Consider the following 21,451-nt stretch of genomic DNA (forward strand, 5'->3'; position numbering starts at 1 on the left):
ATGTACTATCAGTAGGGATGTTACTTTTAATGAAGCTGAAATGCTAAAGCCTCATAAAGAGTCTTCAAGTGAAAACAAAGACCCTAGTATCTCGGAGAAGGTGGAGTTTGAGGTGGAGCCAACGAAGGAAAATACATTTAATCAAGAAGAAGAAGTTCATGATGCATCTACTAGTAGTGATGTATCCCAATTGCAACATTATCAGTTGGCTAGGGATAGGCAAAGGAGACATATAAAACCTCCTGAGAAATATGGTTATGCTGATCTGGTGTCTTATGCTCTAAATGTTGCTGATGATATCAGCAATTGTGAGCCACAATCATATGAAGAAGCTATCAACAATAAAGAAGCTTCCAAATGGATTTCTGCCATGAGAGAGGAAATTGAGTCTCTTCATAAGAATCATACTTGGGTTCTTGAGAAACGACCAAAGTCTCAAAAGGTTGTTGGATGCAAATGGGTCTTCAAGAAGAAGGAAGGAATTCCTGGAGTTGAAGATGCAAGATTCAAAGCGCGATTAGTGGCCAAAGGTTTTACACAAAGAGAAGGAATTGATTTCAATGAAGTTTTCTCCCCTGTGGTAAAACATAGCTCTATTCGCATCCTACTTGCCATTGTAGCTCAATTTGATATGGAACTTGAGCAACTAGATGTCAAAACAGCATTCTTGCATGGTGAGTTGGAGGAACAAATCTATATGAAACAACCTGAAGGATTTGAAGTTCAAGGGAAGGAAGATCATGTTTGCTTACTGAAGAAATCCTTATATGGCTTAAAACAATCTTCTAGACAGTGGTATCGACGGTTTGACACCTTCATGCTCGAAAATGGCTATTGTAGAAGTGAGCATGATAGTTGTGTCTACTACAAGAAGCTGGCAAATAAGTCATTTATCTATCTCCTTCTTTATGTTGATGACATGTTGATCGCATGTAAGAACATGTCAGAAATAAAAAGCTTAAAAGCTCAATTGAGCTCAGAGTTTGAAATGAAGGACTTAGGAGCTGGAAGGAAAATTCTAGGAATGGAGATTCAGAGAGATAGAAAAGAAGGGACGCTCTTTCTATCACAAAAGAAGTATATTGAGAAAGTGTTGGAACGATTTGGCATGCAAAATGCTAAACCAGTCACTACTCCATGAGCGTCTCATTTCAAACTTTCGATGGCCTTGTGTCCACAAACTGAGAGCGAAAATGAGGAGATGTCAAGTGTACCTTATGCTAGTGCAGTTGGCAGTCTTATGTATGCCATGATATGCACTAGACCAGATATTGCACAAGCAGTAAGTGTGGTAAGTAGGTATATGGCAAGTCCTGGTAAAGTTCACTGGAAGGCTGTGAAGTGGATTATGCGCTACCTAAAGGGTACCATGGATATTGGCTTATTGTATGGAAAAGTCAAAGGTGTTGGAAGTAAGGTCATCGGATATGTTGACTCAGATTATGCCGGAGATTTGGATAAGCGAAGATCACTCACTGGATATGTTTTTACACTGTGTGGTTGTACTGTTAGTTGGAAAGCAACACTACAATCAATTGTTGCTTTATCTACAACTGAAGCGGAGTACATCGCAGTAACAGAAGCTGTAAAGGAAGCCATTTGGGAGAAAGGTCTAATTGAAGAGTTGGGTATACAACTAGAAGAAACAACCATCTACTGTGATAGTCAAAGTGCTATACATCTCACAAAAAATCCAATGTATCATGAAAGAACAAAACATATTGATGTTCGGATGCACTTTATCAGAGATATCATTGAGAAAGGAATTGTTAAAGTGGAGAAAATACCCAGTGCAAATAATCCTGCTGACATGATGACGAAACCAGTTCCAACAACGAAGTTCAGGCATTGTCTGGACTTGATTGATGTCCAGAATCTCTAGTGGGCATGAAGAAGAGCAACATGAAAATAGTTATGATAGTCTTTTAGCCAAGGTGGAGATTTATTAAATATTGGCTTAAAAGAAAAAGAGAATGATGTGGCAAAAGAAGTGGCTATGATGAAACATTCTTGTGGCCAAGTAAAATGAGTGGCTATAGTGTAACCTCTTTTGTAGCCAATGAGAAGAAGAGGTTGTGGTGAAGCATCTTTGTTTTTGGCCATAGGATCCTCAAGGCTTTGGCTATAAATAGGAATGCTCCAAGCCATTGTAAGACACACCAATATTCTAGCCTTAGTGCATATTCTCTCTTCTTCTCTTGTTCTAATATTGTGAGGAATATTTTAGTGTTTAAGATATAAGTGAGTGAGAGTGATATTGGGTGTACTTGGGTTTTGGGAAGTGAGTGAAACACTTGAGTGAACTTGTAATTCTCTTTTATCATAGTGATAATATCATTGTTGCTCTTCAACCGTGGACGTAGGCAAATTGCTAAACCACGTTAATTTCTCGGTGTCATTTTCTCTATTATATTTTCTCCATATGTCTTCCGCATCAACAGAATCTCGAGATGTTTTCTTTAGACTTGTTGAGTGATCTGTTTTTTCTTCTTAATGGTGGAAGTTTGTGTTTTTTTCTTTTTTCCTTCAATCTGCTCGTTTCGTCTCTCTTTTTCTCTGCTCTTTTTGCCAAATCTATTCTTTTTCTCTCGTGTCTTTTTCAGTTTGTGTCTTTTTCAAACCAGTTTGTTACTTCAATTTTATTATATATTTTTATTTCCTATTTTCGAATTAAATATTTATATATATATTTATAATTGAAATTAGTTTATGAGTATTTACAATAATGATTTTTATTGCAATTAATTAAAAAAAGGACCTATAATGTTACTATATGTATATGAAACTAAGATAATGATGAGTTGATGATTAAACTTAAAGGCCCAAATTCCAACCCATCAAGTTACTTAGAACAATGTTTAATATGGCAAGCATATATAACAAAATAATGCTATGTAAAAACTTTAGTGTCATATTTGGAATATTTCACAAAATAACTCTAAGATTAATACACTTTAGAGTTTATTTCTAATAAATGTTAGACCATAAATCGAACAAAAGTAGTTTTAGGGATTTTTATGGACTGGACAAAAGTAGGTAGTCATACTTACAAAGAACAAAGAAATTATGTTCTCACATACATAAAATGATTCAGTTAGAGATCATAAGGTATTGTTATTTAATTTACGGTTGAAAATCCATGGAAAGCTATATGTGTCTATTAAGTGGATGAGAAGCTATTTTGGAAGGTGTTAAGTAGACACTTATAACTTTATTCATTATGGTAGTGATTTTCATAGCTTGTTATGAGACATCAAGTTATGGGATATGGTTATGTTATCGTCATTTAGCTGCTGATTTGGATATATTGAAAGGTCATTACAATTATATTGCAACATAAAAAGGTTATCATTGTTTCATCTCATTTAAAGAAAAAGTTTATAATGGTCAAATGTCTATAGAGCATATTGACACAAACTTCATGGTTACAAATCTGTTTACTAAAGGTTTATCATCTAAGGTCTTTTACAAGTAAATTGTTCATATAAATATTGTATTACTTGAGGATATTTTGGTTCAGTGAGAGTTTATATGGGTGTTCTTTCAGTGTAGATATAATTATCGATATAGTTTTTATGATTCAATTTATGGTGATCTAAATAAAGTTAAGGGGGTAAGTTGAAAATTGACATGTATATATCACTTTTATGTGTTTTTCATGCTGCACATTTCATGATTAATCTAATATTATTTAGTTGTGTTAATATTAGTGATCATTGATGGATTTAGTTATGATTAATGTAACGAAAATGGTTTTGGTTCTATATATTGATATAATTAGACGAGATAAGGATATATCTAAGGTTTAGAATGACGTTTTTTTGAGCTCATCAAGTCTAACACAATTTATAAGGTTACATATGTGACCAGTGAGAGATTGTAAGATATTTTGGTTAAAATGTGTTTAAGGTATATACCTATAGGCATAATTGTCATGAAAATTATTGTAGATATCAAAAGTCTTATTTCTATTTTATGATGAACAAAATTGAAAATAAGAAAATCAAGTAACATCATTCTTCATGGAAAGATATGAACTTCTTATGAATAAGGGGTTATGGTCTCAATTGTAGATTACAATAATATGAACTGCAACATGAAACAACATAACACAACAAAACCAACTTTATTCTCTTCATCTAATTAGACGAGAAACTAAGAATAGGGATTGTTTACAATTGGAAGGTCAAAGAACCTACATGTTATGCTATGAACATGCATTTGTATACAAGGACAAAGAATATAAAGTTGGTACATACATGATGAAGGATAATATAAATTTCATTCATCATATTCTTTATGAATATATTAAAGTATGTTTCCGCTCTAGTTTAATTTTTTCTCAGGATAATTTGATATGAAAGATCTTGGTTATATATAATGATCGTATTATTTATCATCTTTAGTAGTAGTATGCATATTTAAGTATATAAAGTCTCTCATCATATTAAAGTTTATTAAAGATTTTTCCTACAGAAAATACATACAATATTTATTTGAAAATGACTAAATAGTACATATAATACTTATTTACTATTTATAGTTATTTAATAATTAAATAATTAATAGTTGGAGTAATTAAACACACATAATTTAAAATCAAAATCTTAAATCATTTATCTTAATATTTTTGAAATTTAACTCGAGTTTCAAAAGAGCTATGTTTCAAACTCGAATTTAACTCGATTGAAGTTTGTAAATTGTCCGATTTGACTATCATTTTGAATTGGTTTTATCCGTAAGTAGTTTACAAATTATTTAGTTCAACTCATTAGTCCAATTAGTATAATTCTTCACCTCGAAAGATTATTATTATTTATACATATAAAGTTAAAGATTTTCTACGTGTATATACACATACAATCTATATATATATAAGTTGATAAGTTTATAGACCTAACGAGTCAAACTATATTTGGATCAAGTTCAGCTTTATTATTTAATGAACATTAAATTTTAGCTGAATTTCGTCTTGTTTAATTCATGAACCAAATTTATCTAATAAAATAATAAGTTGAGTTTCTAGCGAATGTCGAATTTTGATTCGATTTACTATTTGCCCTAAAAATATGATTGGACAAACTAAACTTTTGATTTACTATGATTTTCTTAAATATATACTTAATGACAATTTAAGAATTCTTTTATATTATTATCCCATCATTTATGATTCATTTCTTAACTATTTTTCATCAATGGCATAAAAGTAACCTAATTTTTTTACACATATATAATACTGTGCAATAAATAAATAAAGAGTAAATTACACTTACACCACATGAGTTTTAGTGAAATTATATAAACCACCATTCACTTTTCTACATCTACACAAACCCTCATTTTTTATACTTTCATTATACTAACCACCCCTGCATGATAAATAAGTATAATTTTGTGAACAAAAAATGTGATAAATGCAATTAAGTTAAACAAAATATGATATATTGTGGAGACAAGTCCAAATAATATATGGGTCGGTACCTCTTTATTATTTTTGGTTCGTTACAATATAGTATAAGAGCGATGTAAACAATATCTTTTTAGAATTGTTGATGCATTTTGTAACAAAAAATAATAAAGATACATTAATTTGCATATTATTTGGATTTTTCCTCACAATATACCATATTTTGTTTAACTTAATTGCATTTATCACATTTTTTGTTTAAAAAATTACATTTATTTCTCATGGCAGGGGTGGTCAATGTAATGAAAGTATAAACTAGGAGAGGTTTGTGTAGGTGTAAAAAATGAGAGGTGATTTGTGTAATTTCACTAAAACTCAAGGATGTCAGTGTAATTAACTCATAAATAAATATATATAGGACAGGTAATAATAAAATATTTTTATAATTTAATATTTACGAATATTTGTATTACTTAGAGTTTTATATTACATTTATTTATTTAATATTGATAACCTTATCTTGCATTCTAATGTAGTGGGTACTGGGTGGATAACTGTTACTGGTATCCAAGTGACTCAAACCTTAACCTTACCACAAAATTTTCAGGGAAGAGAGGAAGTGATAGAGAAGAAGAAGCAATGATGACAACTTCAGCAGTTTCATTTGGGAACAACTTTGCTCAATGTTTTCCCAAAACCAAAACTTGTTCATCATCCTCAACAAAGGACCTTGCTTTCATCACCTCACAGTTGTGTGGTCTCAAAATCTCTTACAACCCTTCACCCAAATTAGCCACTTCCATTGTTGCTTCTCCAATCATACCTGTTTTGAAGCCTGTTGCCAGTAATTCCTTTACCCTTTTGATTGATTTCACCTATTCGTTTTTAATTTCAGTGATTTATTTGTTGTTAAGTTTGTTTTTTTAATGGTTAGTTCTCTGTTTTTTGTGGCTGTGGATTTGGAATTTTTTTGTTTGATGTGTTTACCGGTGTTTAAAATTGTGTTGGTGGTTACTTTGTGTCCAATTGTGGAAAATTATGGGGAAATGTGGGCGCTATTGTGGAGACTCATGAAACTGCTATATTGCGGGCGCAATTGCCATTGCAGAGTGCAATTTAAAACAATGGTATTTATATTCGAGAATTTCATGGAATTTGGTGAAGACCCTTTAATCTTTTCCCGGTGCTGTATACTCCGATGATTTCTTGTGGAATTTGATATTAATGACCCTTCAATCTTTTATGGCATTTTATACTCTGATGATTTCTTGTGGACTTTGATACTAAAGACCCTTTAATCTTTTCCTGGCATTTTATACTCTGAATCTCTGATGATTTCTTGTGGAATTTAATAGTATAGTTAGTAACAATGTGGTAGAGGTACTGGTGTGTGGTTTCTCACTTTGTATATTGTATGTCAAGATTTTCTTTCTTGAAGGTGGACTTGGTATTGTTTTCTACTGTTTGCTGTGCTTGGAAATTTGGATTGGCTTATTCTGATGAAAATTTGAAATTCTGTGTGATGACTGACTTTAGATGCAAAGAAACTTTTTGGAATTTTCAATTTTGTTGGCTATGAACCGTATCAATGTTGTGGATGTTTACCTAACAAGAATGAACCATCATAAAAGGGCGGCTCAGTGCGCAGCTCTCCCCTAGTTGGGTCTGAGAAGGATAGATACACATAGTCTACCTTGGCAAGCCAAGAGACTGTTTTCCAAGATTTGAACCCATGACCTCCATATATAATGCAAACAATCTTAACGTTGCGCCGAGGCTCAGCCTCAAGAATGAATCATCATAAAGTAACTCAATTAACTAGGTATTTTGATGCTTGAGTCAGAGTCCATTTCTATGCTACTGGGTTTCTTTTGGGATCCAATGGAAGTCAATGAAAAAGAAATCACCCCATATGAATGGAAATATGTTTCTGTGTTCATAATGTTGCTTCATTCTTTCCATTTTCCCCTTTTGTATATCTTTGTTTTTGCAATTCTAAATATTAATAGTTAGGTATGTGATAATTCTTGCTTTGCTTTGACTATATATGTGACTGTATTACTAAAATGTTCTTATTCAACATGGAGCCAGTTTTGTAATCACTCCATGTCTTTTGGTAGGATCACGCATAGGGACTTTATCAAGTGCTTGGCAACTGTAGTCGGCACAAAATAATGACAGTAACTATAACACCAACCCTTGTTTTCTAAAGTTGAGTTCACTTTTGCTACATGAGTTCCATTATTCGATTGTGTTTGATCTTTTATCATTGGTTCATGGCTTCCCATGTATCCAAAATCCTTCTTCCCTTCATGCCTTATTTTTGGGCTCTCTCTATCCCTCATTAAAGGAGCATCATCTGTATTTTCACATCTTCAGATCTTCTTACTACGGTAGGGTGTGTTTAGGTTGTCATCCTTCAAGCTCAAACCATCTTAAATGGTTTTTGCATGATTATTTTCAATCTTCTCTCTAATAATTGTAATCCTAACTTGCACGTAGATTCCTAGTTAGGTTTTACTTTAACATAAAATTGTTTCTAGCTTATAGAGAATGACCATTTAAATTATCACAATCTATGTGTCTTGAAACAATAATTGCTGCTGCATTGAAATGTGTATATTGTTTGTTTAAAAGTGAAGCATAGACAAAAAGGGTGTTCTTGTAATTTATCTTGAAAACAAATGGTTTTGTACTTCTATGTGATCATGTGCTATTGGTTCAGTCTGAACTCTGAAGTGTATTGAAGGAAGAGGTTTATCTGGTGAAGCTTGTGTCAAGTATGTAAAAGAATCCTTAAAATGGGCAACCCAATGCACGAAGCTCCCACGTAGTGTAGTTCCGGCAGAGTTGGAAACAAAACTAGGGATCCCAATTTCCATATACAACACAGCCCTATCTCTTGAGTAGTCCATTTCCATCCCCAACAATGAATGGAGCATGGTCATGCTCCCTAATGGCCATGTGTGCTTGTTGGTACTCTTTTTAACATGCAGTTGTTGATTAATATATATTACCTTATCCTTTTTCTTTGGATAGAAAGAATCAGTGTTTTAAATTGTGATTGTGGTTATGGTTACTGCGATTGCAGTCATTGCGGGTTGTGGTGTAAATTATTTTGTGAGTAAAAAAATATTTTTGAAATTAATATGGTCTGATGCAGCCCAAATATAATCCGATGCGGTTGCATTGTGGCCGTATCACTATGATTCGGTGTAACACCGTAATTGTGGTGTGATGCGGTTATGGCGGTCACCACAACTGCAGTATTGTGGCACATCATGTGATGCGATCCGCAATTTGAACCACTAGAAGGAACTAACACTAATATTTACTCTAGCTCTAGCTTCATCTTTGAGTGACACATTATTGTCTATGTTGGTCAACAAAAAATGTTTCATTTGATTGGTAGGAATAATAGAATATGCATAAAAGTTTGGTAATACCAAGCTACAATTGCAATTATGATAGTGGGTCATTTTGGTAAAATAGTGTGATTGATTTTATGGTACTTTGAATTCATTTTTGTTAGGGAGAGTGTGCCCCTTCACTGGAAAGAAAGCAAATAGGGCCAACAAAGTTTCATTTTCAAACCACAAGACAAAGAAATTGCAGTTTGTAAACCTTCAGTACAAGAGAATATGGTGGGAAGCTGGGAAGCGCTTTGTAAAGCTTCGTTTGTCTACAAAAGCATTAAAGACCATAGAGAAAAATGGTCTTGATGCAGTTGCTAAGAAAGCTGGAGTTGATCTTAGGAAGAAATAAGTGTACTTTGTTGTGATTGTAATTGTGTGGAAGAAAAAGTTCAAGTTCAATTGTATTATTGGTTCATTTCAGTTTTTCTTAGGATCTATTTGCCAATTTCGAGTGAGTAATAGTGTATTTCATTTTTGTCAAACCTTTTTCATTCCTTTGTTATTCTCCGACTACTAACTTGTAAATAGATTCTTATTGTTTTGGAGGGGAAGAAGGGATAATAGAAGGCTTGAGAGTCATTTTATAGTTGTATTTAATGGCTTAGAAGTCTTTCATTGTCATTCTTTTCTCTTCAAAACTTAACTTGTAGATCTTTTGTGAGTTGGTTTTTAGAGGAGAATGAAAAGAAGGTTTTGAGAGTTATCTTACAAATGTATTTCATGACTCTAATGCTTCTTCTTCCTTCCATTACCCCCAAAGAACCAACTCACAATCGAACCTTAACTCTGGTTGTGGTCAAAAGGTAAATATAATATTATAAGGAGTTATAATCTTGAGATGGTGAGCCTTGTAGGCCATGAATACCACAACTGGAGATATCTTGACAGCTTCCTCATTGCACTTGCAGCAAACATGGAGTTGGTCAGATCATTGGTTGCATTATCATGTAATGATAACTATCATAAGAAATGGAGGATATATGATGTTCCATAAGTTATATCATTTCATGTGTTATGAATTGTGATTAGTTTAAAAATATTTAATAATAAAACTTTTAATTTAAATAAAAAAAATTCAATCAATCACAACTCATGACATATAGAATGATACAAATCGTAAAACATCACGTACACCCTAAAGAAATTGATATTTGTCAAGTATTTTGGTTGTTTTTTTCTTTTAAATTTTATTGGTTTCTCAAAAGACTACTCTGGGCATGGTGAGATGAACAATTTAATTAAATATTTATTTAGTAAGCTAAAAGAATTAATTTTTATGTCCATGGTGAAAAGAACTCTCACTAAGCTTGAGGACTTAATTTACTTATACATCTTTATCAATTTTAACTTCTTTTATCCGCCCCTGAAGTAAAGTTAACAAAACCCAAAAATCTAAAATAATTAATCAAATAAATTACACCAATATATTTTCATGAATTCCCGTAAAATGCTCGGGTATAATTAATTTTTATTTTATTTGATGCGTTAATTAAAATAAACCTAAATCATTCCAATCTATCATATCCATTAATTAAAATACCAATAAGCCGATCTAGTAGTATAAGACTTTATTATATCCCAAAAAAATACAATAAAACCAATAGTTCGATTCCTAGGAGTAGCATTTGTCACGAGAAGCAATTACGAACTCTGAAAATGATTAATTCTTACCAAAAACAGGTGAGGAGACATCCTTAGTAGTACAAAAAATATTCATAAAATTAGAATGATGTAACTCATTCCAATCTATTAAACCATGAGTAAAGTAAAGAGTGAACTCCATAAGTGGTCAAATACTCCTCTTCCTTTAGTAGCATCTAAATCTTACGCGTTCCCTATCACTTTTTCATTATATTCCAAATTATCAATGTAGCAAAGATGTTTTTAATACAAGATAGTAACATACCATCACACTTCTAATTAAAAAAAGGAGACCCACACAAAGTTACAAGACAGTTTTCAGGATTCAAACCATGACCCACCGGTCAATAAGACAAACAATCTTACCAGCATGCCGATTTAAACATAGTATCAAGCTTACATTTGTCCCTTGTTGTATAATAATAGTACTTGTACATTGTAAATTTAACACCGGCATTAAGTTTGTTTACAACATCAAAGCCAACACAGACAATACACAAAGACTTGCATCTCTAACATGAAGACACCATTATTTATTTATGAACCCATACTATTAGCAGCAAAACCTGTCATTTTCATCACATCTTAAGCAGCAGCATCAACAGCTTGGTTGGCACCATCCTTTTCCACAAAAGCCTTGATATATTGCTCTCTGCTCATTGAAAACCAGAGTTAAATGCTTGATTAAAAGCATCTTGATTGTTCAATTCTCATTCTGAACTTAGAAAATAACTCATACCTTGCAGGGAGATGATCATGTGGGCGATTGTATGGAGTCCAAACTGGTTCGCCGACAAAGAATCGCAAAGCCTGTATATTATAATGAAAACACATTAGGATATCAGTGGCCCCATGAAAGAAAAGTTTAGTCATATATACAAGGATACTAATTTTAGTGAAGTTAATACCAAAAGAGAAACTGGAAATGTGTTTCAAATGGTGAAATTTAACAGTAGAGTTGTGTAAACATAATATCTTATCATAAGTTACATCTTTGTTTTCACATACCTAGAAGAATATGACTAACAAAAAGTTCAACAATCAGATAACTAAAACCAATTATCAATGATCTCTAGATTAAACTAGCAAAAAATCCTTCCACCAAAATGAGAACAGCGCGAGGAATAACGAGTGATGTTAGCCACGCACATCACCCCATATTTACATAACTTTAAGTGTGATTTCGGTTTAGCCCTGCCAAAATTTCTACATGTCTATTGATGTTTCTGCAACCTCATACTGATGTGAGATGTGCGAAAAAGGTAACGTGCAACATGCATTCTCCACATGTAATAAATAATACCTTAATGTAGTTGTTCTCATCTAGTGTAAAGCGATGATACATTCCAGCAGGTAAGATGATCAATCCTCCTTTCTTTACCCATACACGAATCCAAGCCTCATTGCGATCCCTTACATCAAAGTAACCTACAAAAGGGTAAATATTAGCAAATAAAGATGATAGGTTGTGTACAATGACAAGCTAAGTAAAGCAAAACCTAATTCCATATATAAAATTTTCAACTATTTTAATTTGTTCGAAGGAGCAAATGTGCGTTAATATTTAATCTATCCTTGAATATTAACTGTAACTATGAATCTCAACGACCAAAGAATTGGGAATTAACACAGTATAGAACTACAGAATATCTAGGAACCCCAAAATATAAAATTCATTTCAACATTTGAAATCAAATAAGTAACATCTTATTCTGACGGACCAATACATAGACTAAGGTTATAGTGAAAACTGCATGTAGAAAATAAAAATAATCAGTCATAGTGGGCATAAGAAGCTAAATGAAGTATGATCTTTTTATACATATGTTTATAAAGTACTTCCCTAAGTTTCAATTTTTGAGAAAAAAAAGGAAGGTAAAAAATAATACCACTTCCAGCAGCAGCGAAGCGGATCTCTTCATCAGTGTGAAGGTGTTCTTCAAAGAAGTTTTTGATCTTCTGTTCATAGTTTGGCAACTTCTCTGGGCACACCTCACAAACATCCTGCAGAAAATATGAGCATCAGATCAAATTATTAAGCAACTGTAAGGATAGAAAGAAAATCAAGACACAAATATTATAACCAATGCAATAATTAAATGCCAAACTTAAAAAGAGAATTCATGTCATGTCTTCTAATTAATAATTGCTACATATAAGTCATAATTAACTATTGTCACACATTTGCATATTGTTGATATTTCTCTGTACATGTAATCGACATGGATTATTAGATGGGTAGTTGAGTCTAAATAGGACAGAAATAAATGATAAGGCATGTTTAAATGAATTTAGTACAACAAACCATGTAGTTATAACCACGTTCTTCACGAATCTTTTTCAGCTCTGGATCAGTTTCATGGTTATCAGCATCTAAGCGCCAGCTAAGGACTCCAAGTTCTGCATTGTTAATACAATAAAACATAAAATATGAATGTAATCCCTTTAATCTGCGGATATAAATAGCCAATACGTTCTTTAGAGAAGCTTACCAGCTAGTTTGTCCAATGACACAAACTCCTTGGGTTCTTTGTGATGGGGAAGTCTTTGATCTTCATCACTGTCATCCATGTACCATGCTTGAATGACTTCCTCACGGGGGTCCTGTGAAATTGGCATTTGTAGTTACTCCTCTCTATTTTCCATCACTCTGAATGAGGAACCAACAGAACCCTCTCCGCAGACAAAAAAATAGTAGTAGGAGTAGTAGTACTAGTATAGCACATATAAGTAATAGACAGTTTGATCAAAAGAACAACATAAAATGTACTAGTACTTGTGAAGTAATCAATCTTTTCAAATAAACAACTGGTTTTAATACATTGTCAAACCACTCCCATTAAAACAAATAAGTAAGCTTCAATTTCAAACTCTCTCTCATATCAGATACTTGACAAAGAAAAGAACTTCTCAAGGAACAATGAGTACTCAACATCCATTTCATGCACCAACTCATTCACCGTACTACATAAAGTCCTATAAAATTCAGAAGTATTGGAGACAAAAAAAATAGTTTACAATTTAGTTTCAAATCTGAGTCAGAAATCGGAACTCAAATTTCTGGACTCCGAAGAAGTATTCTATATTTGGCCTCTTCAGGTGACAGCAGAAACAAAGGCCAGATTCTGATAAGGCATGTTCTTGGTAAACCAAAGCACATGTTACCGACTTTTGATCAAATAAGCCTCTCTCTGAAAAAGATATATATTGCTTGAAGAGTAATGCTAGACACAAATCACCTCACATCACTTCCCATCAACCAAATATCAAACTTACTAAACGAACAATCTACTTAAAATTACCAAGGAGTTTGTGTCCGGAAATGTGAATATCTAAATGCAGTTAAGTGGTGTGAGGTGATGTGCATGACATGTGTTTAGATTATTCTTGCTTCAAAACAATCCTGTCAGGAAGAGTGAAGGACCATTCACCAAAGTACTTTTGTAAAAAGAGTTTAATATCAATACACTGTCAGTATAAAGTTGTAACATCAATGACGATTAACGCATCAATGGATGGTGGGTAATGCACTGCACGGTAGAAAACTCCTATGCCATTTGTGCATAAATTATTTTCTCTTGCAAAAAAAAAACAGTTCCACTTTCACTCATATATCTGTTTCAGGAGTATTTAAATTTAGGCCCCTTTGGTTGGGCATAAAAATAAAATTGATCCCTACAAAAAGTGACTTTGGCAAAAGTGATTTTATTTAGAAGCTAGAAATTATACCTTCAAATAAGTTGAAGCACATGCTTTTTGTTAAAAGCTTGAAGCCCAACCACATAAACATGTAAGTCTGAGAAGCGATTCTTTATCAAATAAAACACTTTTTTTTTGTGAAAAAGCTTAAACAACAAACAGGTGCTTAATGTTTTTCCCTTTTTACAAATAATCATGCCATAATCTGAAACCCCAATATAGAAGAATCATATAAATAACAAAAAAAAACTAATCTTTGACGATGTTCTGCATATCATAGTTGATAAAGTTTACAATCATGTAACAATTTCAACGGGTATAAGAAATTCAACATAATAAGCAAAAGGGGAATTAAATAAAAAGGGAATTGTGATATGAAGAACAAAATTTTGGGTAGAAAAGAATGAGAAATTGAGAGGAATACCTTGTTTGAGGAAACCATTGTTTTGAAATATGCTTAAGGAGTGGTGGTGGTGGTGACGCTGTTTATAGGAATGGATGAGAAATTGCGTGTTTGACTAATATGCTTTTTCTTTCTATAGGTTAAATGAATCGAGACATCATTATCATATGGAATCTTCTACATCATGATATATAAATGAAATTACTATTTAAAGTAAATTACATTTAACTCATTTTAGTTTTGGTAAAATTATATAAATTATTTATCATTTTTTCATCAATACAAACTCCATAGTTTTTATACATGTATTATACTAACTATTGATATAAACATTAACTAGAGTTAAAATAATCTTTTAAAGATGAGATGAGTGATGAATGTAATTTGTTCTTCATTAATTATATATTAGCTATAACTAAATGTTTGTTTGTAAATTTGTATTTAGAATTTGATATGAAATCAATGTTCTCTTTTGGGTATTTAAGCAACATACCTTATAATTATTGTTGCATTTTATAACGAATCAAAATGATTTATTTTTACAATTTACTATGTTTTTATTTTCCTTTGTATTGTGTGTTATTCATTATCTAGAGAGTACGAACGAGATAAATTTTGACACATAGTACGTTATTAAGTATGACAATAGTCATTTTTTACAACTTAATAGAAAAAATGAAATCCAACTTTCTTACAAAACAACAATTTTCTCTTCCTTTATTACCCCTTAAACATTTTCAAAAGATACTAACCATACCAAATAACAAATATTTGAACAATAAGTTAAGTTTAAATGTTTTATTGTTGAGATATTTGTGATATTATCATTTTTTTATATAAAATAATAATTTTTTATTTCATCTCTAATTATCTACCATGTATTTAGTCATCTCCAATAAGTCTTAAAATAATGATAATAAAATAACGATTCATACATGGTTGTTTTGTTTACATCATTTATTGGTTATATCTTTACATCGTTAACAACTAATTTAAGTGTTGGAGATAAAATCAAGTATATTGAGATGGACTTTGGGTTTTTGAGTAATTATGAATCGTGAGTTATTTTACAAACAAATATATTTGCTAATGACAATGATGATACGGAAGAAGTGATAAAACTCTGTTTTATCCCACACAAGATTTTCAATAAATATGGTATATTATGGATCCATATCCCATTAGTATTAAAATAAATGTCTCTTCATTATTTTTGATTCGTTACAAAAATTTATTAATAATTCTAAGGAGATATTGTATAAATATACTGAACAAAATAGAAGAGTCATTTCATAATCAAATTCTCTATGCAAATTTAGAAATAAACAATTTACCGTAGCCAATATATAATTAATCAATTAAGAGCAAATTACATCAACACCCTTTCTAGTTTAACTTAATTACACTGATCAACATTTTTTTTGTTTAATAGATTACACTCACCCCTTGTAGGGTGATGATTTGTATAATTTCACTAAAACTCAAAGGTATCAATATAATTTACTCTAATATTTATACAATTTCGGTAAAAAAAAAATTTTTTTTAAAGATAATTCAATATTTATGTGTATAATTTTTATTCAATAGAATCACTAGTAAATGACATGTCAAGTTCATTACTTTTATATAAATTGAGTAAAGTACCATTTACAAATGATAAATGGTACGTCTGTTTTGTAGGCCCTCTCCACATATGTGATGCAAACTGTTCTGTTACTGATTTTTGTTTCTAAAGGTTTGGACAAAATCTATAGATCTTTTGTTTGGGGCGATGCGGCATCCCATCGAAAAATCCACTGGCTGAACTGGGAAGCTCTCTGCAAACCCAAGCACGTCGGGGGTCTTAGCATTCACCAATCTGGGTTAGTAAATAGAAGCTTTATGATGGAAATTGTTTGGAATTTAATTCATCAAAAGGATGATCTTTGGGCTAAAGTGTTTCGAAGCAAATATAAGTGTGGGAATGAGTTATTACCAAGGATCTCCAAATTTTCCAAGGAATCATCCCTCTAGAAGGGGGTAAGGAAAGGTTGGGACTCCTTCCAGACCAATATGGAATGGTGTATTGGAAATGGGAAATCAATTAATTCTTGGAATGATAGGTGGATTCTGAATGATCACATTCTACAGAACCAACAGTGGGCGAAGGATAAAATCCCCTGCGATGATGTTATGGTCTATGAATTTCTGTCTACTAGTGGAGAGTGGAATCGTGATATATTGCTTAACACTGTCGTTGTGCAAATTGTCCAGAAAATTGTTGTTCTCTGTGTGGATTTAAATCAACGCTTGAATGACATGGTGGCTTGGTTGGGGTCCAAGTATGGAGTCTTCTCAGTTGTGTCTGCTTATGCTGTAAATGTAGGTCACTATTCTCTCAGGGTGATCCGTTATATTCAATCATTTGGATCTGGGACGGGCCGTTCTGTATTAATATTCTTATGTGGAAGTTGGCCAGTAACTCTTTATGAAAGTGCAAAGTGTCAAGATAGCACTTAGCTTGCCTATGTTTTTGATGAAGACAAAGGAATTAGTGAAAGCTTAAAGATAACTCAGCAAATCAACATGCCAAAGATTCAAGAGCTTCATGTCAAAACTAGAGACTTAGATATGTGTCTTAGTTATTGAGTCTAGGTTAGGTAAACCTAGATGCAAACCTCACAAGTTCTAAAAACTATCATATCATTTACATGAGACATGCCATCTAGCTTATTATATGTTCATGCATTAATCATACATGTTATTTGTGCATCTTAAGCATAACATAATGATAAGACATGTATAGTTGATAAGCATAACATATAGGTAGTTTACCATTTAATATTTTAACTGAAAATATGTCAGTTAATTGATTAAGTAAGGATTTAATCGATTAACGTGGAAACAATTTTAATCAGTTTCAACAGATAACTAAAAAACAGAATTCAGTTATTCTAAATAGCTCGTTAATTGATTAACATGGCACTTAATCGATTAACTGGACACAAAACAACTTTTCTATCTAAACTATGTTTCTACACCATGCTTCATACATTCATTCATTTTTAGAATTGCTAAGTTGCATATTTTCGTGTTCTTTGTATGTCATATAGGCAGAGAGAATTGCATGTGAGATTAGTGAGAGATAGTATCATGCTTAGGGATTAAAATGTCATCCATTGCATGTGATTAAATGTGTTCATCATTCTATCTTTCTTGCATGATTCTTTCAATTCTTTTAGATATTTCTTAGGGTAGAAATTACATGTTCTTCATGATTCTGATCTTACACATATTCATAATAATTTGTGAGTTTTTTGTAGGGTTTATAGCTTGTTCTTAATGGTAATATTTGAGCTATTTTGTGCTTAACATTACTCTGTTTTTGTTGTGATTTTTTTAACAAGGAGAGTCATCTCTTGGTGTCGTACCACCAATGACATACAGAGAGTATTCACCAAGACTTAGAGGTCTTGAGTTTAGAACATACTCTTGGTTGGGGCTGGATCGTAGGAAAGGTTTTCCTAGGCGATTGGGTAAGGTCAAACCAAGGTAGAGGTTCTGGGAATTCAAGAAGGTAGTGTTCAAGGTCTTGTAATTGGAAGTGTGTATGTAAGATACATTGGCTTCAATTTTTAGTGAAGAAAATCTCCCAGATCAGAAGAGAGGACTAGATGTAGTTGTGTAGTGGATCGCAAAATGAACCAGTATAAAAACCTTGTTGTAGGTTGTTTGTTACCCTTATCTCTTTACTGTTTTAAAGTGTTTTTAATTGCCTTTTGTAGCTGATATTTTGAATATAGTAACTATGCCATATAAAGATCATTTCTGTTCAAATATATCTGCTATATCATTTCTATATAACTCTGCGATTAAATGGGTGATTTTCCAGAATAGGGCTTTGGTGCAAATAACGGAAAGTGGGAACCGCAACACCTATTCAACCTCCCCTTTCTAGGTGTATTCTGTCACTGATACCTAACAAGTGGTATCAGAGCTAGTATGTCATGCTAGCTCAACCGTATACGCGTGATCCTTAAGGGAAATTAAATGGGTTCCACCAACCCCTTCGGTGGTGATGGCGAATCCATTAACCTCCCTCTCGTATTCAGTGGCGAAGGATATGCCTACTGGAAAGTTGGTGTGAAAATCTTTATAGATGATATCTGGCTTTGGCATAGGTGCGTCACTCATTTTCATGTAAAGCATCTAGATAAATTGTCTAAAAATAATCTGTTTGATGGGCTACCAAAACTTGATTTTAAAACTCAGGAAACTTGTGATACTTGTAAAAAATGTAAACAAGTTAAAAACTCTTATGCTAAAAAGAATGTGATATCCACAAAAAGACCCTTGGAGCTTCTCCATATGGAATTGTTTGGACCATCACAGGTTATGAGTTTTGGTGGTAGCTTTTATGCTTTAGTGATCGTTGATGATTTCTCGAGATTTACATGGACATTATTTCTCTCGTCCAAGTGCTATGCTTTTAAGTCTTTCAAAAACCTTGCCAAGCAAATCCAAAACCAGTTTAATCATAAGATAGTATATATTCGATACGATCATGGACGAATTTGAAAAATAAATTTTGTGATAAATATGGTATTATTCATCAATTCCCAGCCCCTTGTACCCCTCAACAAAATGGAGTTATTGAGAGGAAGAATCGAGTTTTAGAGGAGCTTGCTAGAACCATGCTAAACGAAAGCAAGGTTCCTAAATATTTTTGGGCTGATGCAGTGCATACAACTTGCTATGTGATTATTCGTATAGTCTTGAGGCCTACCTTTTCAAAAACCCCTTATGAACTTTTAAAAGGCCGAAAACCTAATATTTCTCATTTTCATGCTATTGGGTGTAAATGCTTTATATTAAATAATGGAAAAAGAGCTTTAAGTAAATTTGATTCAAAAGCTGATGAGGGTATATTTTTTGGGTATTCATTGCATAGTGATGCTTATCGAGTCTTTAATAAATATTCACTTCAAGTAGAAGATTATGTGCATGTCCATTTTGACGAATCCTCTCCAAAAGAGAATAGGAAGATATTTTCTGATGATGTTGCAGATGCTTTGGAAGAAGCATACTCTAAGGACATGGATCAGGACAAAGAAGCAGAAGCAGAGTAAATTGTCCAAGATGAGCAACAAGACTTGCCAATCGCGTGGAAGATCAAGAAGGATCACCCACTCGACAAAGTGATAGGTGATATAACTACGGGGGTGGTAACCCGTAGCTCTTTATGAAACTTTTGTAACTTCGTTGCGTTTGTATCTCAAAACGAGCCTAAGATCATTGATAAGGCCATTGAGGATGTGCACTGGGGTATATCTATGCAAGAAGAGTTAAACCATTTCGAGCGTAATAATATATGGGACTTGGTCCCTTAGCCTAAAGAACATCTAGTGATTGGTACTAGATGGGTCTTTCGTAATAAATTAGATGAATCTGGCTTGATAATCATAAACAAAGCTCGCTTAGTGGCCAAAGGCTACAACCACGAGGAAAACATCGATTATGATGAGACCTACGCTCTTGTAGCCAGATTAGAGGCCATTAGGATGCTTTTATCCTTTGCATCAATTATGAACTTCAAGCTCTTTCAAATGGATGTCAAGAGTGCCTTCTTGAATGGCTACATTCAAGAGGAGATATATGTAGATCAACCTCCCAGCTTTGAAAATTTTAAATATCCGAACCATGTACATAAGCTCAAAAAGGCCCTTTATGGCCTGAAACAAGCTCCCAGAGCTTGATATGATAGATTGAGTTCTTTCATCTTGGAAAAAGGGTTCGTGAGGGGTATGGTTGATACTATCCTCTTTATTCGTAGATTAGATAATCATGTGCTTTTAGTTCAAATATATGTTGATGATATAATCTTCAGATCTACTAATGACACTCTTTGTAAAGAATTTTCTGAGATGATGCAGGGTGAATTTGAGATGTCGATGATGGGTGAGCTGACCTTCTTTCTTGGACTTCAAATCAAACAAATGGAAAGTGGCATCTTCATTTATCAATCGAAATATTGCAAGGAGTTAATGAAGAATTTCAACATGGAAAAGTGTAAAGAGGCTTCAACACCTATGGCGTCCGCATGCTATCAAGATAAAGATGAAAAGGGAAAAGCAATCGAGGTAACCAAGTATCATGGGATTATCGGCTCATTATTGTATTTAACTGCGAGTCGCCCCGATATTATGTTTAGTGTTTGTATGTGTGCTAGATTTCAAACTTTGCCTAAAGATTCACATTATACTGCTATAAAACGCATCATGAGATATTTAAAAGGAACAACTAATATGGGATTATGGTATCCTAGGGATGCCTCATTATCCTTAGTAGGGTATTCCGATTTTGCGGGAGGTAAGTTGGATAGGAAGAGCACTAGTGGGACTTGTCCCTTATTAGACAGTTCTTTAGTTGCATGGCACAGCAAAAAGCAAGTGCGTGTTGCTTTGTCCACCGCCGGAGCAGAATACATTGTCACTGGTGTGTATTGCGCTCAAATCCTTTGGATGAAACAACAACTTAAGAACTTTGGACTTAACCTAGAAAAGATTCCTATAAAATGTGATAATACAAGTGCCATAAACCTATCCAAGAATCCCGCTTTGCATTCTAGAACCAAGCATATTGAAATTAGACATCATTTCTTGCGTGACCATGTACAAAAAAGCGACTGTGTGCTAAAATTTGTTGAAACATCTAAGCAATTGGTTGATATTTTCACAAAGCCTCTCTCACGAGATACCTTCTATGTTCTTCAAAGAGAACTTGGAATTCTTGATGAAAATTATCTTGATTAAAAATCGTCTAAAAATGCTATTATATCGGAATTAAAATGAAGAAAAGAAGTAAAAATATTCATGGTCAACAAAGCAAAAAAGTCAAGAAAATCAA

The 21,451-nt window shown here is 32.9% G+C and overlaps 2 protein-coding genes and 2 long non-coding RNA genes across 4 annotated transcripts; 3 read left to right on the plus strand and 1 right to left on the minus strand.

The window, feature by feature from the left end:
- On the plus strand, positions 3,899 to 9,260 carry LOC109363618 (50S ribosomal protein L28, chloroplastic-like). Its single transcript, XM_019609869.1, has 3 exons — positions 3,899 to 3,909; positions 5,944 to 6,251; positions 8,940 to 9,260. Exons 1-3 carry the CDS (start codon positions 3,899 to 3,901, stop codon positions 9,170 to 9,172), a joined length of 552 nt encoding a protein of 183 aa, XP_019465414.1. The 3' UTR covers positions 9,173 to 9,260.
- Positions 10,807 to 14,707, minus strand: LOC109325564 (1,2-dihydroxy-3-keto-5-methylthiopentene dioxygenase 2-like). Its single transcript, XM_019557995.1, has 7 exons — positions 14,588 to 14,707; positions 12,957 to 13,068; positions 12,770 to 12,864; positions 12,354 to 12,468; positions 11,768 to 11,892; positions 11,204 to 11,274; positions 10,807 to 11,116 (listed from the first exon to the last, which is right to left on the minus strand). Exons 1-7 carry the CDS (start codon positions 14,603 to 14,605, stop codon positions 11,050 to 11,052), a joined length of 603 nt encoding a protein of 200 aa, XP_019413540.1. The 5' UTR covers positions 14,606 to 14,707; the 3' UTR covers positions 10,807 to 11,049.
- Positions 11,356 to 11,894, plus strand: LOC109325566. Its single transcript, XR_002105147.1, has 2 exons — positions 11,356 to 11,426; positions 11,727 to 11,894. It is a non-coding gene; the product is annotated as an uncharacterized LOC109325566 (long non-coding RNA).
- On the plus strand, positions 13,075 to 13,304 carry LOC109325567. The gene is made up of 2 exons (XR_002105148.1): positions 13,075 to 13,179; positions 13,218 to 13,304. It is a non-coding gene; the product is annotated as an uncharacterized LOC109325567 (long non-coding RNA).

The sequence above is a fragment of the Lupinus angustifolius genome, chromosome LG13, assembly GCF_001865875.1.
Source record: "Lupinus angustifolius cultivar Tanjil chromosome LG13, LupAngTanjil_v1.0, whole genome shotgun sequence".
NCBI classification, from domain to species: Eukaryota; Viridiplantae; Streptophyta; class Magnoliopsida; order Fabales; family Fabaceae; genus Lupinus; species Lupinus angustifolius.

Bases quoted from the DNA above. Each gene is read 5' to 3' on its own strand.
- LOC109325564 (XM_019557995.1), bottom strand. The intron at 12,469-12,769 runs GTTTGTTGTACT...TATTTTCTGCAG, and splicing joins AACGTGGTTATAACTACATG to GATGTTTGTGAGGTGTGCCC. The intron at 11,117-11,203 runs GTATGAGTTATT...TTCAATGAGCAG, and splicing joins CATGATCATCTCCCTGCAAG to AGAGCAATATATCAAGGCTT.
- LOC109363618 (XM_019609869.1), top strand. The intron at 6,252-8,939 runs GTAATTCCTTTA...CATTTTTGTTAG, and splicing joins TGTTTTGAAGCCTGTTGCCA to GGAGAGTGTGCCCCTTCACT.